The following is a 27,089-nucleotide window of genomic DNA, read 5'->3' on the forward strand; positions in this document are numbered from 1 at the left end:
TTAATCCTGGAACATTTTCATTACCCCAGAAAGAAGCCCTATATCATACCCATTAGCCATCGCTCCTTATTTCCCCTTTCTCCCCGCCCCTGCCAGCCACTAATCATCATTTCTCTATGGGATTTGCTTACTCTACACATTTTCTATAAATGGAAGCACAATATATGGCCTTTTGTGATTGGCTTCTTTCCTTTAACATAATGTTTTCAAGTTTTATCCACATTTAGCATGTATCAATACTCTATTTTCATTGCCAAATATCCCATGGAATGGACATGGCACATTTTGTTTATCTGCTCATCAGTTGGTGGTCATTTGGTTGTTTCCACTCTTTGGCCATTATGAACAATGCTGCTGTGAACATTTATTATAAATTTTCTTGTGGGCATTTTTTAATACTGCCGGGCATATATCTGGCTGGGTCATATGGTAACGCTACATTTGTATTTTAAGGAGCTACAAAACTGTTTTTCAGAGAAACCACACCATTTTACATTTCTAGCAGCAATGTATGAGGGTTCCAAATTGTCCACATCTTCCACCGACACTTCTTTTTTTATTATTTTTACTAATGCTTCTTATTATCTGTCTTTTAGTTTAACCATACTGGTGAGTATGAAGTGGTATCTCATTATGGGTTTGATTTGCATTTCCCTAATGGCTAATGAAGGTTAATATCTTTTCAAGGGCTATTGGCCCTTTGTTTGTCATTTTAGAGAAATGTCTGTTCAAATCCTTTGCCTACCTTTTAATTGGGTTGTCTTTTTATTATTCAGTTATAAGAGTTATTTATATGTTATGGATATGATGATAAGTCCCTTGCCAGATAGATGATTTGTTAATACAAACATTATCTCAATTCTATGGGTTGTCTTCTCACTTTCTCGATTGTGTCCTTTGAAACAAAAAAAGTTTTTTATTTTAATGAAATCCAGTTTATTTTTTTTTGTCTTTGGTTATTTGTGTTTTTGATGTCATACTTAAGAAACTGTTGCCTAATCTAAGCTCACAAAGATTTACTCCTAAGACTTTTTTTAGTTTTATCTCTTATATTAGGTCCATGATTTATTTTGAGTTATTTTTTTATATATGGTATGAGGTAGGGGTTCAGTTCCATTCTTTTATAAGTGACTATCCAGTTGTTCAAGCATCATTTATTAAAAAGACTATTCTCTCAGTTTGTTGTTGTTGTTATTGTAGTTGCTGTTGCTGCTTGTTTATTTAGTAATTTTTTTGGACTAATTCTGTGAAGTCTGTATCTTTGTCATGTGCAGCCTCTGAAATCTCTGCTCAGTTAGCTTTGTGGTCAGCTAATTATTGGACAGAGATTTTCTTAAGTGTCTTTAACCCATCAGTTTCCAGGCCCCCACACAAAGGGCCCTGCATGTGTGTAGAGGCATAGCTGAAATGCTTTGAAAATCTGTAACCATTGAAAGTTTGTAACTCTGTCTTCTCACTTTCTGTTTGTGCAGAGTCTCAAGGCCAGAGGTGAGATAGAATGCCCTTCTCAAGTCTTTTCTGGGTATGCACACAGCCTTGCACACGTGGCCTTCCAGAGGCCCAGGAATATGTCAGAGCTCCACAAGGCTTCTTATAGACATCTTATTCCACAGATTTTCCTTCTTAAGTTTTTGGGCACCTCTTGTTTACCTCACTGGTATTGCAGCCTTGGACAGCTGTGATGTTAAACACTTGCCACTGATTGTTTTCCATAAACACCATGGGGAAAGTGTTGCGGCAGTGTGTACAGCTAGTGTTACAGCTCTCAACCGGGGAAAGAACGGAGCGGCACACGAAGAGTCGGAGAACAGCCTTTAGTCCAACCCAACAGGCTCAGCACACCTAATGTTACAGCTCTCTTTCTGTTTTCTGTCTTCTGACCCTTCTGCCCCCCGCCCCTCCCTTGTTCTCCTCCTGCTTTTATACCCTTGGTAGGGCTCAAAAAGCATCCAATCAACTACAAGCTTTAACATCCAATCAACATCAAGCTTTAACATCCAATCAAAAACAGTGGGATTCAAAAATTACCCAATCAGGATCACGCAAGCAGCATGGCCGTAATCTAGGCGGCAGCACATGGGCCAGCTGTGCTCCAGCACGTGGGCCCCGGTGGGCTCTCTGCCCCAACAGCGTGCCTCCAACTGGCCTCGCAGAGCACTGGCCCGCGGAGATGTGGAGTGACGGGGAGGCGTCAAGCGGCCGGGTCCTGGTGCCCGACATTTTCCGTATCAAAAGGTCTGCTCTAGCTGAGTGAGCTCTGAGTCAGGACAAACATAGACACGTACTATCAGTGGGGCTTTTCCAGGGAGCTGCCAGTCAGGTCAGAGAGTGACAAGTCTTTGAACATGGGGCTTTTTGAAGAGCTCCAAATCCGTACTGGTCCCTTCAATGGTTGCTAGGCTGCTGGTTTCCACAGCTCCTGTGTTTCAAGGCTACTGTTTTTCAAGGCTACCATGGAGCTGGGGACGGGGGCTGAGATGTTCAAGTTAAAAATCCCACAAAGCTCACCGTTCCTACTGAGTTTCAGCTATTTTTCTTGAATAAACACTCCTTGGATTGTTGTAAGCCTTTGGATACTTTCCAGAGTTCTGAAAAGGTTGATTTTTGACAATTTTTTTGCCACCGATATCATTGTTCTTGTGGAGGAATGGATTTTCAAAGATCCTTACACCACTATTTCTCTTTGTTTATTTTTAATTAGTATTATCCCTCAGGACAGATGAGACTAGAAGCATATGAAAAGGCCTCGTGCCCAATAAAGAGTATGCACAAGGTGGAGTTGGAATAGGGGCTCTACAGAAGGAACTGGAAATAAATTTTGCCTGTTTACATTTCTTTACTTAAATTTTTAATTGTGGCAGTGTAATAAATAAATATCCATGGGAGTATACATAGATGGGGCCTGTATTCTTTTTATTTTATACAGAGTTCTATGACGCTATGCCATTTGGTTTTCCATCCCACAGCAGATGGGGGTAGGGGGAGCACATTTTAGAGGTAGATATATAGGACAACTGGCAGTGGGAAAGATTTAAGTATAAAAAAGAAGACATAACAGTCAGTCATTGGGTGCCAATGTAGTGTGCTACAGAAGCGGTCCTCAACCTTTTTGGCACCAGGGACCGGTTTCATGGAAGACAGTTTTTCTACAGATGGGGTGGGGGAGGGGTGGGGGAGGGATGGGGAGGTAGAGCAAGAGATGGGGAGCAGCTGTAAATACAAATGAAGCTCTGCTTGCTTGCCTGCTGCTCACCTCCTGCTGCTATTCACCTCTACTGTGTAGCCTCCGGGTTCCTAAGTTTCATGGAAGACAATTTTTCCATGGAGAGAGGTGGCGGAGGACGGAGCTCTGCAGTCCAGTTCCTAACAGTCTGCAGCCCAGGGGTTGGAGATCACAGTACTACAGTATTCACTTTGCGTAGGCCACATCCATATCAAAATAAAAATATTAATTTGTGCTCTGTACTCTTTGCTTTTCAAGACAGATAATGTCTAATATATTTTAGAATGTTTCCTATCAAAGATCAATAAAATGTTTAAAGTATGATAGTTAAAGTTACAGACCTCATTTACCCAGAGCATTTATGGCTGGGTAATGCCATATATCCAAATGATATTGCTACTGGGACATTGCAATTTCATTGGTAACAAATTCTCTTGAGGAAAAACATTCTATGATCATCCACCTAAATTCATCATGGTAGTTCCAACATCTTAAAAGCTGAGCGTTTCAATAATATATTGTCTCCGTGTGAAGATACATGAAGAAAAATGATTAAGCTTCTCAAAAGTAGAAAGGTGAATCACACAATACTAGTACTTTTTTGCACACTACCTGTACTAATTCCTTTAAGCTGATAAACACCAATAGCAACTTCTACCTACATAGAAAAAGATGCATTGATTTGTTGCTGAAGATATTGTAGTTAGTATAATAGCTGTGTAAGGTGCTAAGGACTTAACCGACCACTTCAGAATAAGCTCTAGCCAATTTTGTGTGTTTTAAAGGGGCATCATAATGATTGATCACTCAACATGTGGGCATGGAAGCATACAAAACATAGAACTGTAGACAGGATCTCAGCAGAAGTAGTAGGGCAGGAATCCTAATGTGAATAGTGAGCGGTAATCTCGGAGGGACCATCTGTTGAAAAACACACTCACAATGTGGATACCATTAGCTGACATCATCATAGCTAGTTTGATGAAACCATCTCAGAAATCAAGGAGCCACTTATAACAGAAAAAAAGTAAAGCTGCAAAAGTTTACTGTTCCATGTAGTGTAGATAAAAGAACCACTTCTGAATGTCTGCATCATGTCACGCAAATTATTAAAAACCTACATAACAGGTGATGGTCTACAAAGGCTGAGAAGATTTTAAGTTCTTAAGACCACCATCAAATCAAGGTCTGTTGTGCAGGGCTGAAGAACACATATGGACGAGCATCTTCTACAAAAAGTCTTTCCAAGAAAAGAGAGGAGGGGAATCCCTGGAGGGTTTTCAGCTGGTTCTGAGTATTAAGTAGGGACTGCATTACAAGGTACATAGCTGCAAACAGAGTGTGTATCTGTGTTCTAGAGAATGACTACCGTGTGAGTATTTACCATGTGAGGTATTCACCATGTCAGGTTGACAATTTTCCAAATTACAGGTGTTTTGTTCCCCAAAACTTTTTTTCAACATATTCTTTGATTCAATTCTAATATACTAAAGATGAAGAAAATATTTAAGATGACTGGACTCCATTCGAGTCCACTACATGTCTTTTCTTAGAGAAAAGGGTTGATGTGGTGATATTCCTGGATAAAAATTTAAATTCTATCTATGAATTTCATATATATAGATATTCCCGTAAATTTCCTATAAGTATCTTTTCAATAGTGTTTAATAAGGTAGTTATTAGAATACAGGGTCTAATACATATGTAATCAGGCATTTTGTTATTAAAAATGTGTCATTTCTTTATTGCAGTGTCCTGGCAGGTTACAATGGTACCATCTTTGCATATGGGCAAACCGGCAGTGGTAAGACATTCACTATCACAGGTGGGGCCGAGCGTTACAGCGACAGAGGCATTATCCCAAGGACATTGTCGTACATTTTTGAGCAGTTACAAAAGGTATGAAACCAAGTCCATTTCGTATTTGATATATTCAGCAAAAATTTACTGTGGGCAGAAAATTTATTATGACATTTGATTATGTTGTATCTAAATGAGAAGGTATTATTGTGTAATAGCTCTGGCCTTTACCTTTAAAGAAAGGCTAGGGTTTTGCTGGAGAAGTGGAAATTAAGAAGGTGCTTCTCATTAAAGGGCTGCAGTTTCAACAGAGACTCAAGGATCGTTCCTTCTGATACCCCCACGGAGGTTCAAAGAGCAGATAACACTTTTTACCACCTGCTATCTTATATTCTTCATTAAGAAACTGAGGAATGTCTTTTTGCCAAAGCAAAAGTTTCTTTTAGCTACTAAAGCACTGATGAGGATAGTATGATTGTTACCTTTTCACACTTTTGATAAAAGCCCAGAGGAATTTAACAAAGTACAAATCCATAAATTGTAACTAATATTACTATGAAGAGGAGTTCTTTATCTATGTTATATGTATATATATTATTTATTGAGTACCTCTGAATGCCAGTTGTTTTATCAGATTTTGATGTAATATATAATGTAAATAAAAGGGTAGGTAGGTGTCCTTATTGCCATTTTATAGTTGGGAAAACTGAGAGGCAGGTTAAATATTTTTCTCTGGGTCCATATCTTATAAGTAGCTAGCTGATCTGGAGTTCCATCCCAAGTCTGTCTGATGCCAAACTCTGCTTTTTACCATTATATATATATATACAGTCTCTGTACCTCAGACTGGCTTTATTTTGTTGGTTGTGATGAAACAAATGCCCTATAATGAGTCAGTTAACTTCCCTTGGTTTCAGTTTCCCTTCTCTGAAAGTAGGGATTGAATTGTACCAAAGAGTCTCCAGTATCCCTACTAGTTCCAACAATTCCTTGGTTATATTAAGTCTGTAAAACAAATGTCTTAACTAGGTCAATGTAACAGTTTCTCTACAATTTCTTGACTTGGTGTTTATATTTTGTGTTGCAAAGATGAGAATAAATTGCTGAGATCTGCATAAATCTAATTGCCATCCATAAAGTAGCAATTATCCATTAGTTCAGCTCATCTCTCACCAGCTCAAACATGCCAACTTTTCATGCCAGAAAATTTAGAAGAGAAAGGCTTGAGTATAGCATATGTGTTGAATCCAAAGTCACTTTTTTATTCACTCATTTTTTTATTGTTTATTTCAGGATATTACAGGGGTATAAATGTTTAGGTTACATTTAATGCCCTTGCCCCACTAGAGTCAGAGCTTCAAGTGTGTCCATCCCTAGATGTGTATGAATATACCCATCCTCTCCTCCCCTCCCACCTGCCTGACACCTGATAGATGTTGCTACTATATGTGCCCATAAGTGTTGATCAGTTAATACCAATTTGATGGTGAGCACATGTGGTGCTTATTTTTCCATTCTTGTGATACTTCACTTAGTAGGATGGCCTCCAGTTCTGACCAGCATAATACAAGAGGTGCTACATCACCATTGTTTTTATGGCTGAGCAGAACTCCATGGTACACATATACCACATTTTATTAATCCATTCATGTATTGATGGCCACTTGGGTTGTTTCCACATCTTTGCAATTGTGAATTGTGCTACTATAAACATTCAGGTATAGATGTCTTTTTTATAGAATGTCTTTTATTCCTTTAGATAGATGCCCAGTAATGGGATTGCTGGATCAAATAGTAGTTCTACTTGTAGCTCTTTGAAGTATCTCCATATTGCTTTCCACAGAGGTTGCACTAGTTTGCAATCCCACCAGCAGTGTAGGAGTGTGCCTATCTCTCCACATCCAGGCCAACATTTATTGTTTTGGGACTTTTTTTTTTTTTTTTTTTTTTTTTGAGACAGAGTCTCATTTTGTTGCCCAGGCTAGAGTGAGTGCCGTGGCGTCAGCCTAGCTCACAGCAACCTCAAACTCCTGGGCTCGAGTGATCCTTCTGCCTCAGCCTCCCGGGTAGCTGGGACTACAGGCATGCGCCACCATGCCCGGCTAATTTTATATATATATATCAGTTGGCCAATTAATTTCTTTCTATTTATAGTAGAGACGGGGTCTCACTCTTGCTCAGGCTGGTTTCGAACTCCTGACCTTGAGCAATCCGCCCGCCTCGGCCTCCCAAGAGCTAGGATTACAGGCGTGAGCCACAGCGCCCGGCCTTGTTTTGGGACTTTTTGATAAAAGCCATTCTCACTGGAGTTAAGTGATATCTCATTGGGTTTTGGTTTGCATTTCCCTGATGATCAGCGATGTTGAACATTTTTTCATATGTTGTTGGCCATTAGTCTTTCTTCTTTTGAAAAGTTTCTGTTCATGTCCTTTGCCCACTTTTTGATAGGGTTGTTTGATTTTTTCTTGCTGATTTTTCCTGAGTTCTATACAGAGTCTAGTTATCAGCCCTTTATTGGATGTATAATATGCAAATATTTTCTTCAATTCTGTAGATTGTCTGTTTGCTCTCGTGATAGTTTCCTTGGCTGTGCAGAAGCTTTTTAATGTGACCAGGTACCACTTATTTTTTTTATTGTTGTTGCTATGATTGCCTTTGGGGTCTTCTTCATAAATTCTTTGCCTAGGCCAATGTCTGTAACAGTTTTCCCAACATTTTCTTCTAGAAGTGTTATAGTTTAATGTCTTAGGTTTAAATCAGTTATCCATCATGAGTTGATTTTTGTGCATGGTGAAAGGTGCAGATCCTGTTTCAGTCTTATACATATGGCTATCCAAATTTTCCAGCATCATTTATTGAATAGGGATTTTTTTCTCCAGTGTATGTTTTTGTTTGCTTTGTCAAAGATCAGATGGCAGTATGAGGATGGTTTATATCTGTGTTCTCTATTCTGATCCATTCATCTACGTCTCTTTATTGTGCCAGTACCATAATAGTTTTAGTTACTATAACCTTGTAGCATAGCTTGAAACGTGGTAAATTGATGCCTCCCAATTTGTTCTTTTTGCTTAAGATTGCTTTTGCTATACAGGGTCTTCTCTGGTTCCATACGAAGCGTAGAATTATTTTTTCTAGATCTGCAAAAAATGATGTTGGTATCTTAATAATGTTTGCATTGAATCTGTAGGTCACTTTGGGTAATACAGACATTTTAACAATGTTGATTCTGCCGACCCATGAGCATGATATAGTGTTCTACCTGTTTACGTTCTCTGCTATTTCCTTCCTCAGTGTTTCTTTGTTCTCCCTGTGGACATCTTTTCCCTCCTTAATTAAATATATTCATTTTATTTTCTTTGTTGCTCTTGTGAAGGGTATCGAGTCTTTGATTTGGTTCTCAGTTTTACTATTGTTAGCGTATAGGAATGCTACTGATTTGTGTATGTTGATTTTTATAATCTGAGACTTCACTGAATTTGTTTATCAATTCCAGTAGTCTCATGGCAGGATCTTTGGGGTTTTCTAGATATAAGATCATATCATCACCAACGAGTTATAGTTTGATCTCTTCTGTCCCCATTTGAATGCCCTTGATTTCTTTCTCTTGTCCAATTGCTCTGGCTAGGGCTTCCAGCACTATGTTGAGTAGAAGTGGTGATAGAGAATAACCTTATCTGATTCTAATTCTAAGTGGAAATGCTTTCAATTTTTCCCCATTCAGTATGATGTTGGCTGTGGGTTTGTCATGTATGGCTTTTATCATTTTTTGGTAAGTCTCCTCTATGCCTATTTTGTTAAGCATTCTTATCATGAAAGGGTGCTGAATTTTGTCAAATGCTTTTACTGCTTCTATTGAAAAGCACATATGGTCTTTGTTTTTGCTTCTATTTATGTGGTGAATTACATTTATAGGCTTGTGTATGTTGAACTATCCTGCATTTCTGGGATGAAGCCCACTTGGTAATGATGTATTATTTTTTTGATAAGCACCTGAATTCAGTTTGCTAGGATGTTCTTGAGAGTTTTTGCATGTATATTCATAAGGGATATTGATCTGTAGTTTTCTATTTTTGTTGCATCCTTTCCTGGTTTTGGTATCAGGGTGATGTTGGTTTCATAAAGCATGTTGGGGAAGATTCCTTATTTCTAGATGTTGTGGAATAATTTCTGCAGAATAGGCACCAGTTCTTCTTTGTAGGTCTGATAAAATTCAGGTGTGAAAAGCCATCTGGTTCAGGACTTCTAGATATCCAGGTATACAAGAAGCTCAAAGAACTCCTGGGAGATTCATTGCAAACAGGAAGACACCATGACTCATAGTCATCAGACTGGCCAAAATAAAAATGTAGAGGCCCTCCAACAAGCTATAAGGCAAAGAAAGCAGGTAACCTACAAAGGAAAACACATCAAACTAACTGCAGACTTCTCAACTGAGACCTTATAAGCCAGAAGAGACTGGGGCCTCATTCTAACTCTTCTCAAACAGAATAATGCCCAGCCCAGAATCTTGTACCCTGCCAAACTAAGTTTCTTATACAAAGGAGAAATAATGACCTTCTCAGACAAATAAAGACTGAGGGAATTCATCAAGACAAGACCTGCCCCCCAAGAAGTACTCAGAACAGTGTCACACATGGATCAGCACAATAAACACTAACCAGTATAAAATCATCCAAAAGCTAAAGGTCAAAGGCTAGATACCACAATGGCTCAGGAGAGAAAACAGAGCAACAAAATTCAACTTAACAGGATGAACAGAAATCTGCCCCATTTATCAGTTCTTTCAATAAATGTGAATTTCAACCTCAACACGAGTGATCAAAAATAAAAAAAAAGAAAAAAAAATAAATAAATAAATGTGAATGTCTTGAACTGCCCGCTAAAGAGACATAGACTGGCCAAATGGAGAAATATACGTAAGCCAAGTATCTGCTGTCTTCAGGAAACACATCTAACCCACAAGGACGCATTCATACAAAAGAAAGGTGGCATAGCAGTTCTGATTTCAGATAACTTAGTCTTCAAGTCAATAAAAGTAATGAAAGATAAAGATGGGCACTATATAATGGTGAAGGGTACAATTCAACAATATGACATCACAATTCTAAATATTTATGCACCTAACTCAAGAACACCCAAATTCATAAAGCAAATCCTACTTGATCTAAATAAAATGATAAACAACAACACTGTAATAGCTGGGGACTTCAACACCCCTCTGAGAGAACAGGACAGATCCTCCAAGCAGAAAATAAACAAAGAAACGATGGACTTAAACAGAACTCTGGAACAAATGGGCCTGACATTTACAAAACATTCTACCCAGAAAACCACTGAATATACAGTTTTCTCATCAGCTCATGGTACATTCTCTAAGATTGACCATATCCTAGGCCACAAAGGATGTCTCAACAAATTTTTAAAAATAGAAATTATACCATGCATATTCTCAGACCACAGTGGAATAAAATTAGAAATCAACAACAGAAACTCTCATCTCTATACAAAGTCATGAAAATTAAACAACCTTCTGCTGAAAAATTATTGCATTAAGGAGGAAATTAAGATGGAAATCAAAAGATTCTTTGAACTGAGTGATAAAGTAGACACAAATTATCAAAATCTGTGGGACACAGCTAAAGTAGTCCTGAGAGGAAAATTTATATCCATAAATGCCTACATCCAAAAGACAGAAAGATCACAAATAAACAATCTAATGAATCATCTCAAAGAACTGGAAAAGGATGAGCAAGCCAACCCCAAACCCAGAAGAAGAAAAGAAATAACAAAGATCAGAGCAGAACTAAATGAAATCAATAGCAAAAAACTGTATGGAATATTAATAAAACAAAAAGTTGCTTCTTTCAAAAGATAAAATTGACATGCCTCTTGTTAGATTAATGAAAAGTAGAAAAGAACGGACTCTAATAAGCTCAATCAGGAATGAAAAAGGAGAAATTACAACTGATGCCATGGAAATATAAAATATCATCTAGGAATACTATAAAAACGTCTATGCACATAAACTTGAAAATGTGGAGGAAATGGTCAAATTCTTAGAAACACACAGCCTCACTAGGCTTAATCAGGGAGAAATAGAATTCCTGAACAGACCAATATCAAGTACCAGAATTGAAGCAACAATCATTTACTCATTTATTTCTGACATTACCTATTTTTTGTTGTTGTTCCCACATTTCACAAACTAGAAATACAGTTTTTATTGCCATGGCCTAATGTGGAAGCCTCTTGTTTTGGAAAGATCATTGGAGTTGGTGCAAACCAACCTGGTTCTAAGAAAGTGTACTACTTACAGCATGTGGTCTTGGGGCATTTACTTAATGTCTCAGTCTTAACAGGGTTGTCATGAGGGACTGAAGATACTACATTTAAAGATGTCATCCTGTTCCTGACACACAGTATATGCTCAATACATTATAGCTATTACCACAGCCATTAATATCCATGTATATGCATGTGGCCAAATTATCCCTGACCAATTTTAGAGAATCCTTTGAAACTCTTAGAACAAATGAAGCCAATTCCCCTAATTAAGTTAAACAGGATTTTAAAAATCCTCTCCTAATGGAAAACGTATTTTGTCCTTTTAAAAAGTTCATTGATAGTTACTAAAGTACAGCTGTAAGAGTCTAAATGTCTTCCAAATACTTCGTTAGATTCATTATTTTGGATTTGTTTGTCATTGATATTACTCTAAACTCCATTTCATTCTGAATAATCCTAAATAACTTACTGGACTTGCAGAGAACCCCATGGACCCATTTATAGCTAAGGCAACTGTTTGTAAATGGACAAATTTCCACAACACATTCATTATAATCAAACTGAGCTGTGATCCAGTAAGTCAGGCAACTTGAAGCGTATCATGAAGTTTGTTCACATTGTATAGCTGAAAAAGTGCAGACTGGTACTCAGAGGTCCCCACTTGATTGGCCCCCCTTAGAGGCCACATGGAACTCTCTAGAATTCTTAAAGGAAACATTTGACGTATGCAAAGTCTTTATTTCAAGATAAAGTAAGAGCCTAGTGCATGCTAGGTCCTGAAATGTCAATGAGTATGATAGGAGCACAATTTCACTGAATTTAAGAGAATAAAATTGATTCCATTTATTTTAGAAATCCCTGCTCGTTATTTTTGAGTATTGTGAAGTCCAAACTTGTTTCGGGGTAGGAGAAAAAGCTGTCTGCAGGAAACATGTGTGTTACATTAGAATCTGGCAATCCTAAACACTAAAATGGAGTAATAAGGAAAGGTAGCTTGCCACATAGCTCAGTGAATTTTTAGTGTGTATTCCAGCAAAAGTCCAGAAAATGTAGAAGCTGGATGAGCCAAAGGCATTATAGCTATCATCTCAGGGCAGTAGACCTGCCATTTTCCTGACTTTTTATGATTTATTCTAATTTCTGGAAGAAGAGAATTTCTCCACTGCAGACAAACATATAAGTTGGATGTCCTTTTTGCTTTTCTTTTGGATGTCCCTTTTTCTTTTTTCCCCCCTTTCCTTTTATATTCACATACTGAATTCTCTATTTGAAGGCTTCCAGAAATAATAATAAAAACAATAACAATAGCAATATAACACCAACAGCAGCAACAATGATTCTCATTCATGCCTGTTTTGGGCCACACATTTTTGGTAAACTTTTAAATACAGAGCCTTATTTCTCTGTCACAACAGCTATGCAAGATCAGGGTTATTTCCCCCATTTTCATGGTGAAATAACTGAGGATAAAGGTGTGGGGTCAGTCTAAATAATAGATCCAGTATGTCTGATGTTAAGAAGAGTTCAGAACTGTGTGCTAAAATTTCAAACCATAATCTCTGGGATATTTCATACATGTTCAGGTGAATTTTAGAAATACATTGGTTTAAAGGGCATCTAAGAATGTTGCTGAAGGACCCCCCCAGGGCCTTTTCACATACTCTGGGACTCTTCCAGAGGGGAAGAGTGTGAATGTTGACTGTGAAACACTTTCTCCCCGGAGCATTATATTTCATGGAATATTTTAGAAACACTGGATTAGACTAACAGCCAGACTAGAGTCTGTCTAGTGTTTACAATCTCTGATACCTGTGTTAACCAAGCTACAACCCAAAGAATTATGTTGAAATGAAAGACTAGGACACTAATGTAATCAATAGGAGAGGCTATTGATTAGGATAAGCATCAGCAGAATTTGTAGCATTTGGTTGAGAGAAATTTGCTTAGTAATGCAGTCCAGTTTGTCACTCACCTTCACAGAGCACCAGAATACAAGCCTCAGCTGTAGCTTGCGGGTTTTTCTTATAGTCACTGCTTACTGAGAGTTGCCTTTATTGTTCATGAGATAGTAGTATCTTTATTTGTATCATTTGAGCCATTTTATTAGACCAAAGAGTCACTAATTCTAAACTGAAGAACATGTAGACATTCATTATCTAATTTCCTTACACTCATGAGTTTGGAAACCGAGGCCTGACATGGTAGGAGCTCACAGCTGGTTGGAGAAGCCCAGCTTTTGAGTTTCAAGCTGCTGTTGTCTTCCCCGTCGCTGTGACTTGGTCCTCTCCCTCTTTGAACAGCACCTGCTAAATGGATTGTCTTGGATATGGGTGAGACTCAATCAGGAAGGTCATCCTAAGCAAATTTTCTCTTGTTAGTATCCACTTTGCCAATCTGCCAAACTTCTTGCCACAGGACATAAATATATTCTCCTCTTATGAGAAGCATGATAATATTTGCAGAAATGGAAGCATTTGCGTTTTGGGAGGAATGAGAAGAAGGTGCTATTATTGGATATTTTGTATTGAAAATTGAACTTTCTCAAGAGCTGAAAAAATTCTCTATTACACCTCAGAAGGAATGGGTCTGTCTTGTCTATTGGCAGAACTGAGATTAGGATCAGTCACTTTGATGTTTAGCCTCCTTAGATTGATGCTTATGTCATTATATTTCGGCAATGACCCACAGAAAACATCTCTCTCTAACCTACAGCTAAATATCCCTGATTTCCCCCCTTGGGCCAGAAAAATTAACCCACGAGTGAGGTACAGGCAGTGAACTACTAATGTCCACTCTTACCTGACTGATCTAAACTATTTCCTGTCCTCTTGAACTCACTGTCATTGTTGTCTATTTATGTCTTCAGAAAAATTTGAATATTATAAAAGCAAAAAAATATATGATTAAAGATGGAAACTATTTTGCTACTAAAATTTTTAAACTAAAATAGTAATCTGTGTTCTTTATGAATAGACTATTCACAGAATGTAAGTTTATTTTTTTTAGTAACCTTTTTTGGGGGGAGTCTGGAAAGTAAAAAATGGTGTGTTATACAGTTCTGCAACCAATTTGGCTCATTGTAAGTATATATTGACTTTTTATGTATAATGTGGAACCAATAAAAAATAACAGACTGAAGTTGCTTGTAATCATGGGTGTTGGCCATTAGAAAAAAGGCTTCATGCATATGGTAACGGGCAACTTGAAAGTATCACGAACTGAAAATGTAAACCATATAAAGTGAGAGAGAAAAGGAGAGAAACTATAAGGAAACTATAGTGATAAATGTGTTCATCTTCCTCTAAGCTGAATCATTTACAGCCATTAAATAATATCTTTCCCTTTTCCAATCAGGACAGCAGCAAAATATATACAACACACATTTCCTATTTGGAAATCTACAACGAATGTGGTTATGATCTATTGGATCCAAGACATGAAGCCTCCAGTTTGGAAGATTTGCCGTGAGTAGCAGAACAACAAAGAATGGAGGGAAATTACTTTCAGATGTTCCCTTCAATTGTTTTCTTTGAAACTGTGTATGTTTCTGGTCTCAATCATAATTAGCAAATATTGGATAACAGAATCTTTTTATAATATAATGGATATTTTTTTCAGTTATGACAAATGGACAGTAGTGATGGGAACTAAAATTGCCTGTAACTCATTTCTTGGGAAAAGTCTCTTTTTGGAGTTGGCAAAAAAAGTGCAGTGAATGTTCTCCGAGAGTGGGTGCTTGGAGGATTTATGGGATATGACAGTACTACTTTACTCCTGCCACATGAAATCCTTTTACTCCTCTAATTGTGGCCTTTTTCTGAGAATTTATTCTAATTAGAGTTCAAGCAGCAATGAGAGAACCTGAGAGAGATAAAATAAAATTTCAAGTTTTCCCCAAATGCTTCCCTACTATCATTAATGCTAACATTGGCAATCATTTGATCAGATTGGCACTGATTGTTTCATGACTGAAATTTAAATATTCTTCAGAGATTATCTTTAATTGAGTAAGTTACCCTGCCAGCATCTATATAACATTGCTTAATGCTTGTTTGTCTGCCTCAATTAGACATATATTAATTGGTAATAGTTCATATACTTTTGTGTAGACATTTTCATATATCAGAAGTAGCCTACAGCTAAGAAAATATATTTGTAATATTTTTCCTATACTCTAAAATAATTTAGAAATACATATTAATTATATACCCCAAGATCAATAGCCAGTTGATTATTTCAATTTGCAAATAAATTCAGAAGAAATAATAAGAAAAATAAGTTATACTCTTTACACCACTCTTATATGTCTTCTTTCATTAATATTGGTTGAGAGCTTTTGCATATCATCTCTTTTATGCTTACAGTATTTATGAGAGGGACTTAGTAATGGGGACTATTGCTTAAAATCTAAATGTCTATGTAAGAATTAAGAGAAAGGAAAGATTACTGACTCTATGGAAGGAAGTGACCTTAAAAGAACTATTAGAATTAAAGTTTACAAGAAAGGTAAGACTTTATATAGGAAAGATAGGAACAACAACATTAAAGGCATAAAGGTATGGTTGGAAAGGCAGTATGTTGAGGAGTGCTATGGTCTGAACGTTTGTGAGCACCAAAACACATATGTTGAAGCTTAATCACCAATACGATGGTAATAAGAAGTGGGGCTTTTTGGGAGGTGATTAGGTCATGAGGTGGAGCCCTCATGAATAGTAGAATTAGTGTCCTTATAAAAGAGGCCCAAAAGACTTTGTTCACATTTCTTCTACCATGTTGAGGACACAGCCAGAAGTTGGCAGTCTACAACCTGGAAGAGGCCCCTCACCAGAACCCAACAATGCTAGCAACCTGATCTTGGACTTTCCAGCTTCCAGAACTATGAGCAATAAATTTCTGTTGTTTATAAGACATCCAGTCTATAGCATTTTTTTTATAGTGAAATGGACTTAAGGAGTCATTCAAAATAAAAGCAGAAAGGCCAACTGAAGCCAGTTTTTGGAGGGACTTGAAAAACAGGCTTTTTGTGTGAGATTGGTCTTTATTTTAATAAGTTTCTTATTAATTATTAGCTTTCTGGCCTCAATCTACCCTGTGTATCTTCAGGCTAAATCTTGCTTGAGATTGATCCCAGCAAGCCACATCTACACCTAAGAGTTTGCAGGCTGTTAATAGTAATCCAGGAATGAAGGGCTTGGCTATGATGAATGAACATGGAGGAGGAGAGATAAATTCAACAAATATGCAAAAAAATGAAATAACATACATTGATTTTACCTAGCACCTTGGATTTTATTGAATTTGAAAAGAAATTGTGAATCATAGAATGCTCTCCTCATTTTACTGATCGAAGAGATTAAGCCCAGAGAGGTATGACTTGCCCAGAGTTTTAAAACTGACTGGTTAATTGTAGAGCAAGGATTAAAAAACAGATACTATCATTTTCATGCCAAAGTAGCAAAAAGAGCTTCAATATTTTTATACTGGGGCCTAAAACTAAGGAGTCATTGACCTAAAAAGGAGATTTCCATTAGAAAACTTGATTGGGTAATGATGATAAATTTTACATATATAACTTTGGTGTCTGACAGTACTATACTAGATGCTTCTGTTTACAATAAATTCCTCAGAGATAGGAAGTATGCCTTACTGGGAGTCTCTCTACTGCCTAAGCCGCAGTAAGTCCTCAATAATTTTTTAAATTACCTGTTGAATTGAAACTATGGAGTAGACTTTTTGAAAACAAGAGTATAGAGGGAGACAAAAAAGAGCATGAGGTCTAGACATCTGAATCTAATTGATGCAATTAGGTGCAGCCTAACTATGGGAAGAACTAGGAATGGGAAGAGTCCACTGAATTCTAAGAGAGGTAGTATAATGTAGAGTAAAAAATATTTGATTAGAAGAAGTCAGGAAATTTGGGTTCCAATCACAGTCCTGTAGTCTTAGATAAATTATTTCATTTTTCTGGGTTTCTCTGTCTATAAAATGTGGATTAAATAATATTTTACAACCTTTCAGCCTCCATTGTCTAGAATTATAAGATTGTTGACTTTCACAGGATATGACTTATTGGGTGAATTTTCTTTCCTTCACAAAAGAATAAAAAGTGATTTTGATATTTTCTGATGTCCTCCTTCTAGAAAAGAGCAAGCCTCTTGAGAGCAAGGACAATGCCTTGGTTCACTCTGTGTCCTCTACCCTTCTCAGTATGGTTGGCATTTGAAAGTAATTCTCGATGTTGGCCAATTTGTCTCTATAGTTATTGCTAGCTTTCTATCTTTTCTGCTGTTCCTTCTTTAGTATCTTTGTCCTCTTGTTGGAGAATGAGTTCACCAACTCAAGTTAGAAGAGACCTCAGTTACAAAACAGATGTTTTCAACAAACTACACCACATATACACAAAAGTGGTCTGAAAGATGTTGTTCTTATTCTTATATTTTTTTACTATAATTACACTACAACATATCCCACTCAAACAAAAATGTCATTAAGAAAGAAGATTCCCATATCCATGTCTATAGCCTATTACCTCAAAGATATACAATATTATTTAAAATAAAATTCCAGAACAATTCAAGAATTGGGTAGTCCTTTGGTGTGGAGATAATGAGATTTAACTGGCATTGAGTCTGCTAGTTTTCTAGGGGTTTTACAAGGGTTTGTCTGTTACTGAGATAATAAAGTAATTCTTTATAATGGAATTTGACTTTTGCTATTCTTGGATTGGATTAAGAATATGCACTGTTAATCTGGTGTCACACACTCTTGAACTAGGACAAACTCTAATTCTGAAGTTCTATCTGTCTGGTTGACTGGTTTCATTGTTGTGTGCTAAAATGTGCTAAACACTATGAATGCCTTCCAAAAATAGTAGGCAAAATGTCTATCATCTTGGTTCCTCCTTGTAGTCATTCATTTGAAGGACAATGGCAAATACCCATTTGATCACTTCTACATTCTTATAATAGGCTTAACTATTGAAAATCAAACTCAAGATCATTTTGATGGTGCACAATAAAGCCATCTGTAACAGCTTTCTTACCACTAAGTGACACAACATCACCCCAAACATTACCTGCTAGATGCTCTTCTCACATGCACTCTGACTTTCCTGATTATTTTTTTCTTTTACATTCTAATGAGTTCTACCTCTTTGTTGTTGCAGAGCCATTTGCCTATAAACTCCCTGTGGACTTTGTACGTATGATATCAGGTCACCAGACTGAAGTTAACTGCTTTTATGAAAATGTTGTTGTAGTCATTTGTTTAGTAAATATGAGAAATACTGACATCTAAATTAGCAATCAAAAGTAATTAAACCAAACTCAACCAAGATGAAATACATAATTGAATACTTCTATGACTATTATAGAAATTAAATTCATAATTTAAAAGCTCTACAAAAAGAAATCTCCAGGCCCAGATGGTTTCACTAGAGAATTCTACCAAATGTTTAAAGATGAATTAATACCAATTGTACATAGTGTATTTCAGGAAATAGAAAAGAGAACACTTCTCAATGTATTCTATGAGGCCCTGACATCATATATACAAAGTCCACAGGGAGTTTGTAGACAAAGATACTACAGGAAAAAAAAAAAGACCAAGGTCAGGTAAAGATAGTACAGAAAAAAAGAAAGCTATAGACTAATATTGCTTATGAACCTAGGCTCGAAAAGCATCAACAAAATATTAAATCTAACAATGTATGAAGTGAATTATATACCATGAACAAGTGAGAGTTATTCTAGATTTTAAAGCTAGTTCAACATTTGAAAATAAATCAGTGTAATTCACCATATCTACAGGCTAAAAAATAAAAATTATATGAAATTCAAAAAAAGCACTTGACACCCATTTATGATAGAGATCTCAGAAAGTTAGGAATACAGAAGAATCACCTCAACTTATTAAAGATAATCTACAAAAAATGTGCGATTAACATCATATCTAAGGCTTTTCCCCACAATCAGGAACAAAAATGTCCACTCTCATCACTCTTATTCAACATAGTATGGAAATAATAGCCACTACAATGAAACAAGAACAAGAAATAAAAAGCATATAAGTTGGAATGGAAGAAATAAAACTGTCCACATGCATGATTTTCTACGTAGAATTTCCCAAAGAAGTTACAATCTCTTCTGGAAAAAAGATTTTCGGCTAGACTGTTATTGGTGTATATGAATGCCACTGATTTGTGTTCATTAACTTTGTATCCTGAGACTTTACTGAATTCATTTATCAATTCTAGGAGTCTCTTAACTGAATCCTTGGGATTTTCTAGGTATAATAGTATATCATCAGCAAAGAGTGAGAGTTTGATCTCTTCTGCCCCCATTTGGACACACTTAATTCCCTTCTCTTGTCTGATTGCTCTGGCAAGTTTTTCTAGCACTATGTTGAATAGAAGTGGGAATAGTGGGCAACCTTGTCTGGTTCCAGTTTTAAGCAGGAATGCTCTTAATTTTTCCCCATTCAATATGATTTTGGCTATGGGTTTGTCATATATGGCCTTAATAATTTTAAGGAATGTCCCATCTATGCCTATTTTTTTGAGAGTTTTTATCATAAAAGCTTGCTGGATTTTATCAAATGCTTTTTCTGCATCTGTTGAGAAACTCATATGGTCTTTGTTCTTGCTTTTATTTATGTGGTGAATTACATTTATAGATTCGTGTATGTGGAACCAGCCTTGCATCCCTGGGATAATGCCCACCTGGTCATGGTGAATTATTTTTTTGATGTACTGTTGGATTTGGTTTACTAAAATTTTGTTGAGAATTTTAGCATATAATTCACAAGGGATATTGGTCTGTAGTTTTCTGTTTTTGCTACATCCTTTCCTGGCTTTGGTATCAAGGTTATATTGGCTTTGTAGAATGAGTTGGGGAGGATACCATCTTTCTCAATGTGCCTCTGCACAGCCAAGGAAACTGTCCTTAGAGCAAATAGACAACCTACAGAATGGGGGAAAATATTTTCTTCTACACATCTGATAAAGGATCTATATAGATAACAAGAATCTATATAGAACTTAAGAAAATCAACAACAACAAAAAAATTAAACAACCCCATCAATAAATGAGCAAAGGACATGAATAGAAACTTTTCAAAAGAAGACAGAACAATGGCCAGCAAACATATAAAAAAGTGCTCAACATCTCTAATAATTAGGGAAATGCAAATCAAAAGTACAATGAGATATCACCTAACTCAAGAATGGCCTCTATTAAAAAGTCCCAAAATAACAAATGATGGCCATGGATGTAGAGAGATTGGAACACTCTTACACTGCTGGTGGGACTGCAAATTAGTACAACCCCTCTGAAAAGTAATGTGGAGATACCTGAAAGGGCTTAAAATAGAAATACCATTAGATCCAGCAGTCCCAACTAGGCATGTATCCAAAGTAAAAAAAGACATTCTATAATAAAGATATCTACACTAGAATGTTTATAGCAGCACAATTTACAATTGCAAAGATGTAAAACAACCCAAATGCCCACCAATCCATGAGTGGGTTAATAAAATGTGGTATATGTATACCATGGAATACTACTCAACTACAAAAAATAATGATGATCTAACAGCTCTTTATCATCCTGGATAGAGATTGAGCCCATTCTTTGAAGTGAGGTATCACAAGGATGGAAAAACATATACCACATATACCCGCCATCAAACTGGTACTAAGTGATCAACACTAAGGTCTTTACATAGTAGTAATACTCACTGGGTGCCAGTCAGGTAGGGTGGATGGGGGAGTGGGAGGTAGAGCTGGTGGGGTCAGTAAACCCACAGCTAATGGAGACAGGGCACACTGTATGGGGAAGGACACACTTGTGGCCCTGGCTTGAGCAAGGCAAGTGCATTTCAGTAACCAAAATGTTTATACCCCCATAATATCCTGAATTTTAAAAAATAATAAAATAATGAACAGATATTGAAAAAAAAATCAACTAATGTAATCTATCACAGCAATGAGCTAAAGAAGAAAAATTACATGATCATATCAATAAATGCAGAGAAAAATTTGACAAAATACAACATCCATTCATGATAGTCTCAGCAAACTAGGAATAGAGTGAAATTTCCTCAACTTGATAAAGAATATCTACAAAGCACCCATACCTAACATTCTACCTAATGGTGAGAGGCTAGATGCTTTCTCTATAAGATCGGGAAGCAAGGCAAGGATGTCCCCCTCTCACCACTCCTATTCAACATTGTATTGGAAGTCCTAGCTAATGCAATAAGACAAGGAAGGATATCAAAGATATTGGAAAGGAAGAAATATAATGGTCTTTGCTCACAGAAGATGTAATTTTCTATGTAGAACATCATCAAAAATTGACAAACTCCTGGAACTAATAAGTTATTATAGCAATGTCACAGAGTACAAGGTTAATGTACAACAGTCAGTTGCTTTCCTATATACCAACAATAAGCAATTGGAATTTGATATTAAAAACATGATATCATTTACATTAGCATCAAAAAATGAAATACTTGGGTATAAATTTGGCAAAACATTGACAAGATCTATTTGAGGAAAACTATAAAACTCTGATGAAATAAATCAAAGAAGATCTAAATAAAAAGATGTTCCATGTTCATGGATAGGAAGATGCAATATTGTTAAGATGTCAATTCTTCCTAATTTGATTTATATAGATCAATTTAATCTCAAGCAAATTCCTAGTAAGTTATTTTGTGGATATCAACAAACTGATTATAAAGTTTATATGGAAAAACAAAACACCTAGGATAACCAACACTACAGAAGAAGAGGAAAAAAATCAAAGAACTGACACTACCCAACTTCAAGACATATTACGCAGCTGTGGTAATCAAGGCAGTGTGGTAATCGGGAAAGAATTGACAAATACATCAATGAAGCAGAATAGAGATCCCAGAAATAGACCCATACAAATATAGTCAGCTGGCCTTTCACAAAGAAGCAAAGGAAATTCAATGGAAAAAAGATAGTCTTTTTTACAAATAGTACTAGAGCAATGAGACATCCACATGTAAAAAAAAAAAAAATGAATCCAGGCACAGATCTTTACACCTTTCATGAAATTAATTTGAAATGAGTTGTAGAAGTAAATGTGCAATGCAAAACTTTAAGTCTTCTAGAAGATAACATTGGAGAAAATCTAGATGACCTTGGGTTTGGCAATGAGTTTTTAGATACAATATTGAAACCATGATGCATGAAAAAAAAATTGTAAGTTGAACTTCATTAAAATTAAAAGCTCTGTGAAAGAAGACACTGTTAAAAGAATTAAAATACAAGTCACGGATTGGAAGAAAGTAGTTACCAAACACATATCTGATAAAGCATTTGTATCTAAAATATACAAAGAACTTTTAAAACTCAGCAATAAGAAAATAAATGACCCAATTAAAAAATGGGCAAAAGATCTGAACGGACACCTCACCAAAGAAGAGATACACATGGCAAATAGTATATGAGAAGAAGTTCAGCAGCATCTCTCATTAGGGGATTGCAAATTATAATACAATGAGATACCCCTACACATCTATTAGAATGGCTAAAATCCAAAATACTAACAACACTAAATTCTGTCAAGGATGGGGAATCAGGACCTGTCATTCATTGCTGGTAGGAATGCAAAATGGTACTGCCACTTGGGAGGACAAGTTGACAGTTTCTTACAAAACTAAGCATAATCTTACCACATAATCCAGCACCCATACTCCTAGGTTTTTACCCAAATGAGTTGAAAACATGTCTATACAACAGCCTGCCACAAATAATAATATATATAGCAGCCTTACTCATAGTTGCTCAAAACTGGAAGCAACCAAGATGTTCCTCAATAGGCGAACAGACAAACAAATTGTAGTAATAATGTATTCATATGGTGGAATACCATTTGGCCATAAAAAGAAATGAAGCTGGATGTCGTAGCTCACACCTGTACTCCTAGCTACCCAGAAGGCTGAGGCAGAAGGATCTCTTGAGGCTAACCTGGGTGATACAGTGAGACCCTCATCTCTTAAAAAAAAAAGAAAGAAAAAAATCTCTTAGATCTGTTAGATTAATTTATGTCAAACACCCTCTTGGTTTGGCTGCTATAACAAAATATCATAGATTGAGTAGCTTCAGCAACAAGCATTGGATGAAAAATTATTTAATGGGTATAGTGTACACTGTTTGGGTGATGGTTATACTATAAGCCCAGACTTCACAACTAAACTATACACTATATGAATGTAACAAAACTGCCTCTGGTACTCTCTAAATCTACAAAAAAAAAAAAAAAAAAAAAGGAAAAATAGAACTATTAAGCCACAAAAGACAAAGAGGAACCTTAAATACATATGGTTAAGTGTAAAAATGATCATGCCATTCTGGAAAAGGCAAAACTTTAGAGACAATAAATAAAATGACCAGTGGTTGTCAGAGGTTGGGGCGAAGGGTACGGGAGTAAATAGGTGAAGCACAAGGGATTCTTTGGGGTGGTGAAGCTCTTCTGTATGATACTGTAATGGTGGATACATGATGTACATTTTTTAAAACCCATAGAATTCATAACACAAAGGATGAGCCCTAATGTACACTACAGGCTTTAGTAAATAAAATAAGAAAAACAAAAAGAAATGAATTGTTGAGACAATTCACAACTTGGATGAATATCCAGGGAATTATGCTGAGTGGAAAAAGTCAATCCTAAAAGGTTTATATGCTGTATGATTCCATTTATGTAATAATCCTTAAGTTACAAAATTATAGAAATGGAGAATAGATTGGTGGATGACAGGAGTTAGGCAGGGGAGTAAGAATGGTTACACAAGGGATCCTTTTGGCGATGGACTATTCTGTGTGTGGACTATAGCTGTGTCCATGTGATAAAATTGCGTAGAACTCAATGTGAGCACACACACATGCAAGTGAGTGCAAGCAAAACTGGGGAAATCTATATAAGATTGGTGGGTTGTATCAATGCCAATTTCCTGGCTGCAATATTTTAATATTAATACTATAGTTTTCCAAGACGTTAGCATTGGGAAAAACTGGGCAATAGGTACATGAGCTCTCTCTGTGTTTTTTTACAGCTGTCCCTGAATAGGCAATTGTCTCAGAACAAAAGGTTTACTTTAAAAAAGTAATTGGCTATATGTTTTTATGTGGACACACCTATGCACATGCACACATATGTGTATTAAACCTATTCTGTATTTAGTAGTTTAAAATGAAAATAGAACTTCTATTTTTGAAAGCTTCTTATGTCATAAGCTATAAAGGGAATGTAGTTAGAATCTAAGTTTGTCTCATGAAGCAGAACAGTATAACTGTTGGTCTTAGCTGTAGGGGAAATAGTCATCTTACTTTAGTATAATTTTAGTATTCCTAAATAGGGAAGCATATTCTATTTAAGACTCTAACAAATTGTCATGGTTATTACTATAAAAAAGAGTCCCTAAACTCCAGTATTCAGTATTGAAATCTTGGCTGTGTTGTGTTTTTGAATAATTTGTCATCAAAAGGGGAAAAAGTTGCCAAATGGTAAATTAAAGTCACCACATTTTTAATACTTACTGGATTTAAAAAGTACTAAGTGCTGCAGGAGTAACAAAGAAAATTAATGCACAGTCTCTGCCCTCATGGCTTAGGCTCTAGTCATACGGATTCATTCGTGTATTCAACAGACATTTATTGAGACCCAACTCCGTCCCAGACATTGTTCTAGGAACCGAGTTTGCTAACACAGTCCCTGCTTCCCTGCAACTCATAGCAGAGTAGATGAAACTAGTGCAAAATAGCATAAGGTAGAATATGAAAAACATATCTTAATATGTGCCAAGAGAGGCACAAAACATAGCAAGAGCTCAAACAAGAAAGAAATCACAACAGTGTAGGGGATCAGGTGAAGATTCATAGAGAAGACGGCAGATGAAATAGTCCCTGAGAGAAGGGGTAGTACTTGGGACAGTGGAGTGTGGCATCCATGCGGAAACAAAGATGGGGAGGTTGAAAAGCACAGGGCTTATTCTGTGACAGGTAATAAATCTGTTTGACTGGAACCCAGTAAGGAAGTAGGCAAGAGTATTAAGAACGGAAAGGTATGAATGCAAGGATTTGGCTGACATAAAAATCCCCCCTTGGGGGTTTTTATTCAAGGGTATAGCATGATTGGAACTGCCTTATAGGAAGAAAAATCAGTCAGTAGTGTATAGGGTTAGAATCAGGTGGACAAGAGTCAGAGCATTGTGGGAAGTTATTAGGGCTATTTAGGTGTCAGTAGGAATAAAAAGGTGGGGGACGATTGAAATATCTCATAATCCAGTGGCTTAAAACTTTTGAGTAAGAATGGCTTGAAGTTTAACTATGTATAAGAATCACCTGGAATGATTTTTAAGCTACAAATTCCTGGCCTCCACGCTCAGAAAATGTGGGTGTTTGAATTAGCCTCCCAGGTGATTCCAGTGCAGAGGATCACTCTTAATCCCTCCCCTTATCCACTTAGGGAAAGTGTTTTTAGAGGCATCAGGAAAATCTCTCCAAAAAGGATAGCAAACCAGTATTTGCTGAGCACCTATTGTATGCCAGTCCTTATGCTAGGGACTGTACATGCATTATCTCATTTAAAGAAGTAGGTGTTATAATCCATGTTTTATGGATGACTAAATTGAGGTTCCAATAGACTGTGTGATATTTCCCCAAGATTTCATGTCTGCTAAGAGCTAGAACCAGGGTGTCAACCTTGGTCCCTCAAACATCAGAGCTAGGGGTGTTGGTGTTCTTTCCCGGGAGATCCATGTCAAATCCTGGCATGCCACCTGAAGTATGAGCAAGCTGTGGTTTCTGGGCTGCTTCAGGCCTCTGGAGCCACTGATGTCAGTCTGAGTGAGCAGTTCAGCTCTGTCTGTTGTGTGTTGGACTCTGCAAGGCTCCGAGATGCCTGTTCTTGGCCTCAAAGGGCTCTAGTCTAGTAGAACAGACTTATAAACTGATCATTTCAATCTTACATAGCAAGCGATAAGATGCCCTGGATTCTCTGGGAGCAGAAGGGAAGACACTGATTTCAACCTGGGGGGTTCAGAGAAGGCTGAAAACCTCTGTTACAGTGTGGTCTCCAACCTCAATTGGGCCCTCAGCCTGCTAAGCAAATATGTTCACGGGCCCAGTGCTTTTTCTTTCAATCCTCACAATAATTATACCAAATGTCCATTTCTTTAGTCAAGTACTCCCTGCCCCAATTCTCCTCGAAGCCCACTGTATCCCTAACTCAAAGAGAACATAAAAATTGTCAAACACGAATTTCTTCAACTCCCTGCCTCCCTCCAACTCACCTACTTTCCTCTAGTCTTAGGAACTCTGTCCTTTCTCAAAGCCAATTCTCCTGCTTACTCTTTGGACCCTCCTTGCATCAGCTCCAATCCTGTTTTGTTTGGCCTACCTATGTGTGTTTAACATTTTTGAATTTAGTGCTTTTAGATAAGGCATGCATCCTCCAGTTCTTATTCCTACCTTTTGCATTACACTTTCCATTTGTGTTATTTTTCTGGCTCCTATAGGCATTCGAGAGGACTCATAGGCCTGTAAGCATAGACCTCAAACTTAAAACTAACTCCAGGCTTTTCTTCAACTGAGTCAGTTACTGCACAGCTGGGAGGCAGCCTCTTGAGAAAGTGAGGGTGCTGTCCTGCAGGGTTCTATGAGTAACCATGACCAGGGATGGTAAGTCTACTATATGTCCCTCATGATGGGCTGAGTACTATGTTCCTTGAGAACTAAAACACTGCC

At 36.9% G+C, this 27,089-nt stretch overlaps 1 protein-coding gene across 3 annotated transcripts in view; it reads left to right on the top strand.

Moving 5' to 3' along the window:
• Window positions 1-27,089, top strand: part of KIF6 (kinesin family member 6) — a 358,750-nt gene that overhangs the window by 75,863 nt on the left and 255,798 nt on the right. For 2 of the 3 annotated variants that reach the window (XM_076003384.1, XM_012778297.3), the window contains exons 4-5: window positions 4,975-5,122; window positions 14,663-14,772. In XM_076003384.1, the coding sequence (XP_075859499.1) occupies window positions 4,975-5,122; window positions 14,663-14,772 (258 nt within the window). The remainder of the gene's footprint in view (window positions 1-4,974; window positions 5,123-14,662; window positions 14,773-27,089) is intronic. The other variant, XM_076003385.1, reaches the window with a different exon arrangement.

The sequence above is a fragment of the Microcebus murinus genome, chromosome 5, assembly GCF_040939455.1.
Source record: "Microcebus murinus isolate Inina chromosome 5, M.murinus_Inina_mat1.0, whole genome shotgun sequence".
Classification (NCBI taxonomy): Eukaryota; Metazoa; Chordata; class Mammalia; order Primates; family Cheirogaleidae; genus Microcebus; species Microcebus murinus.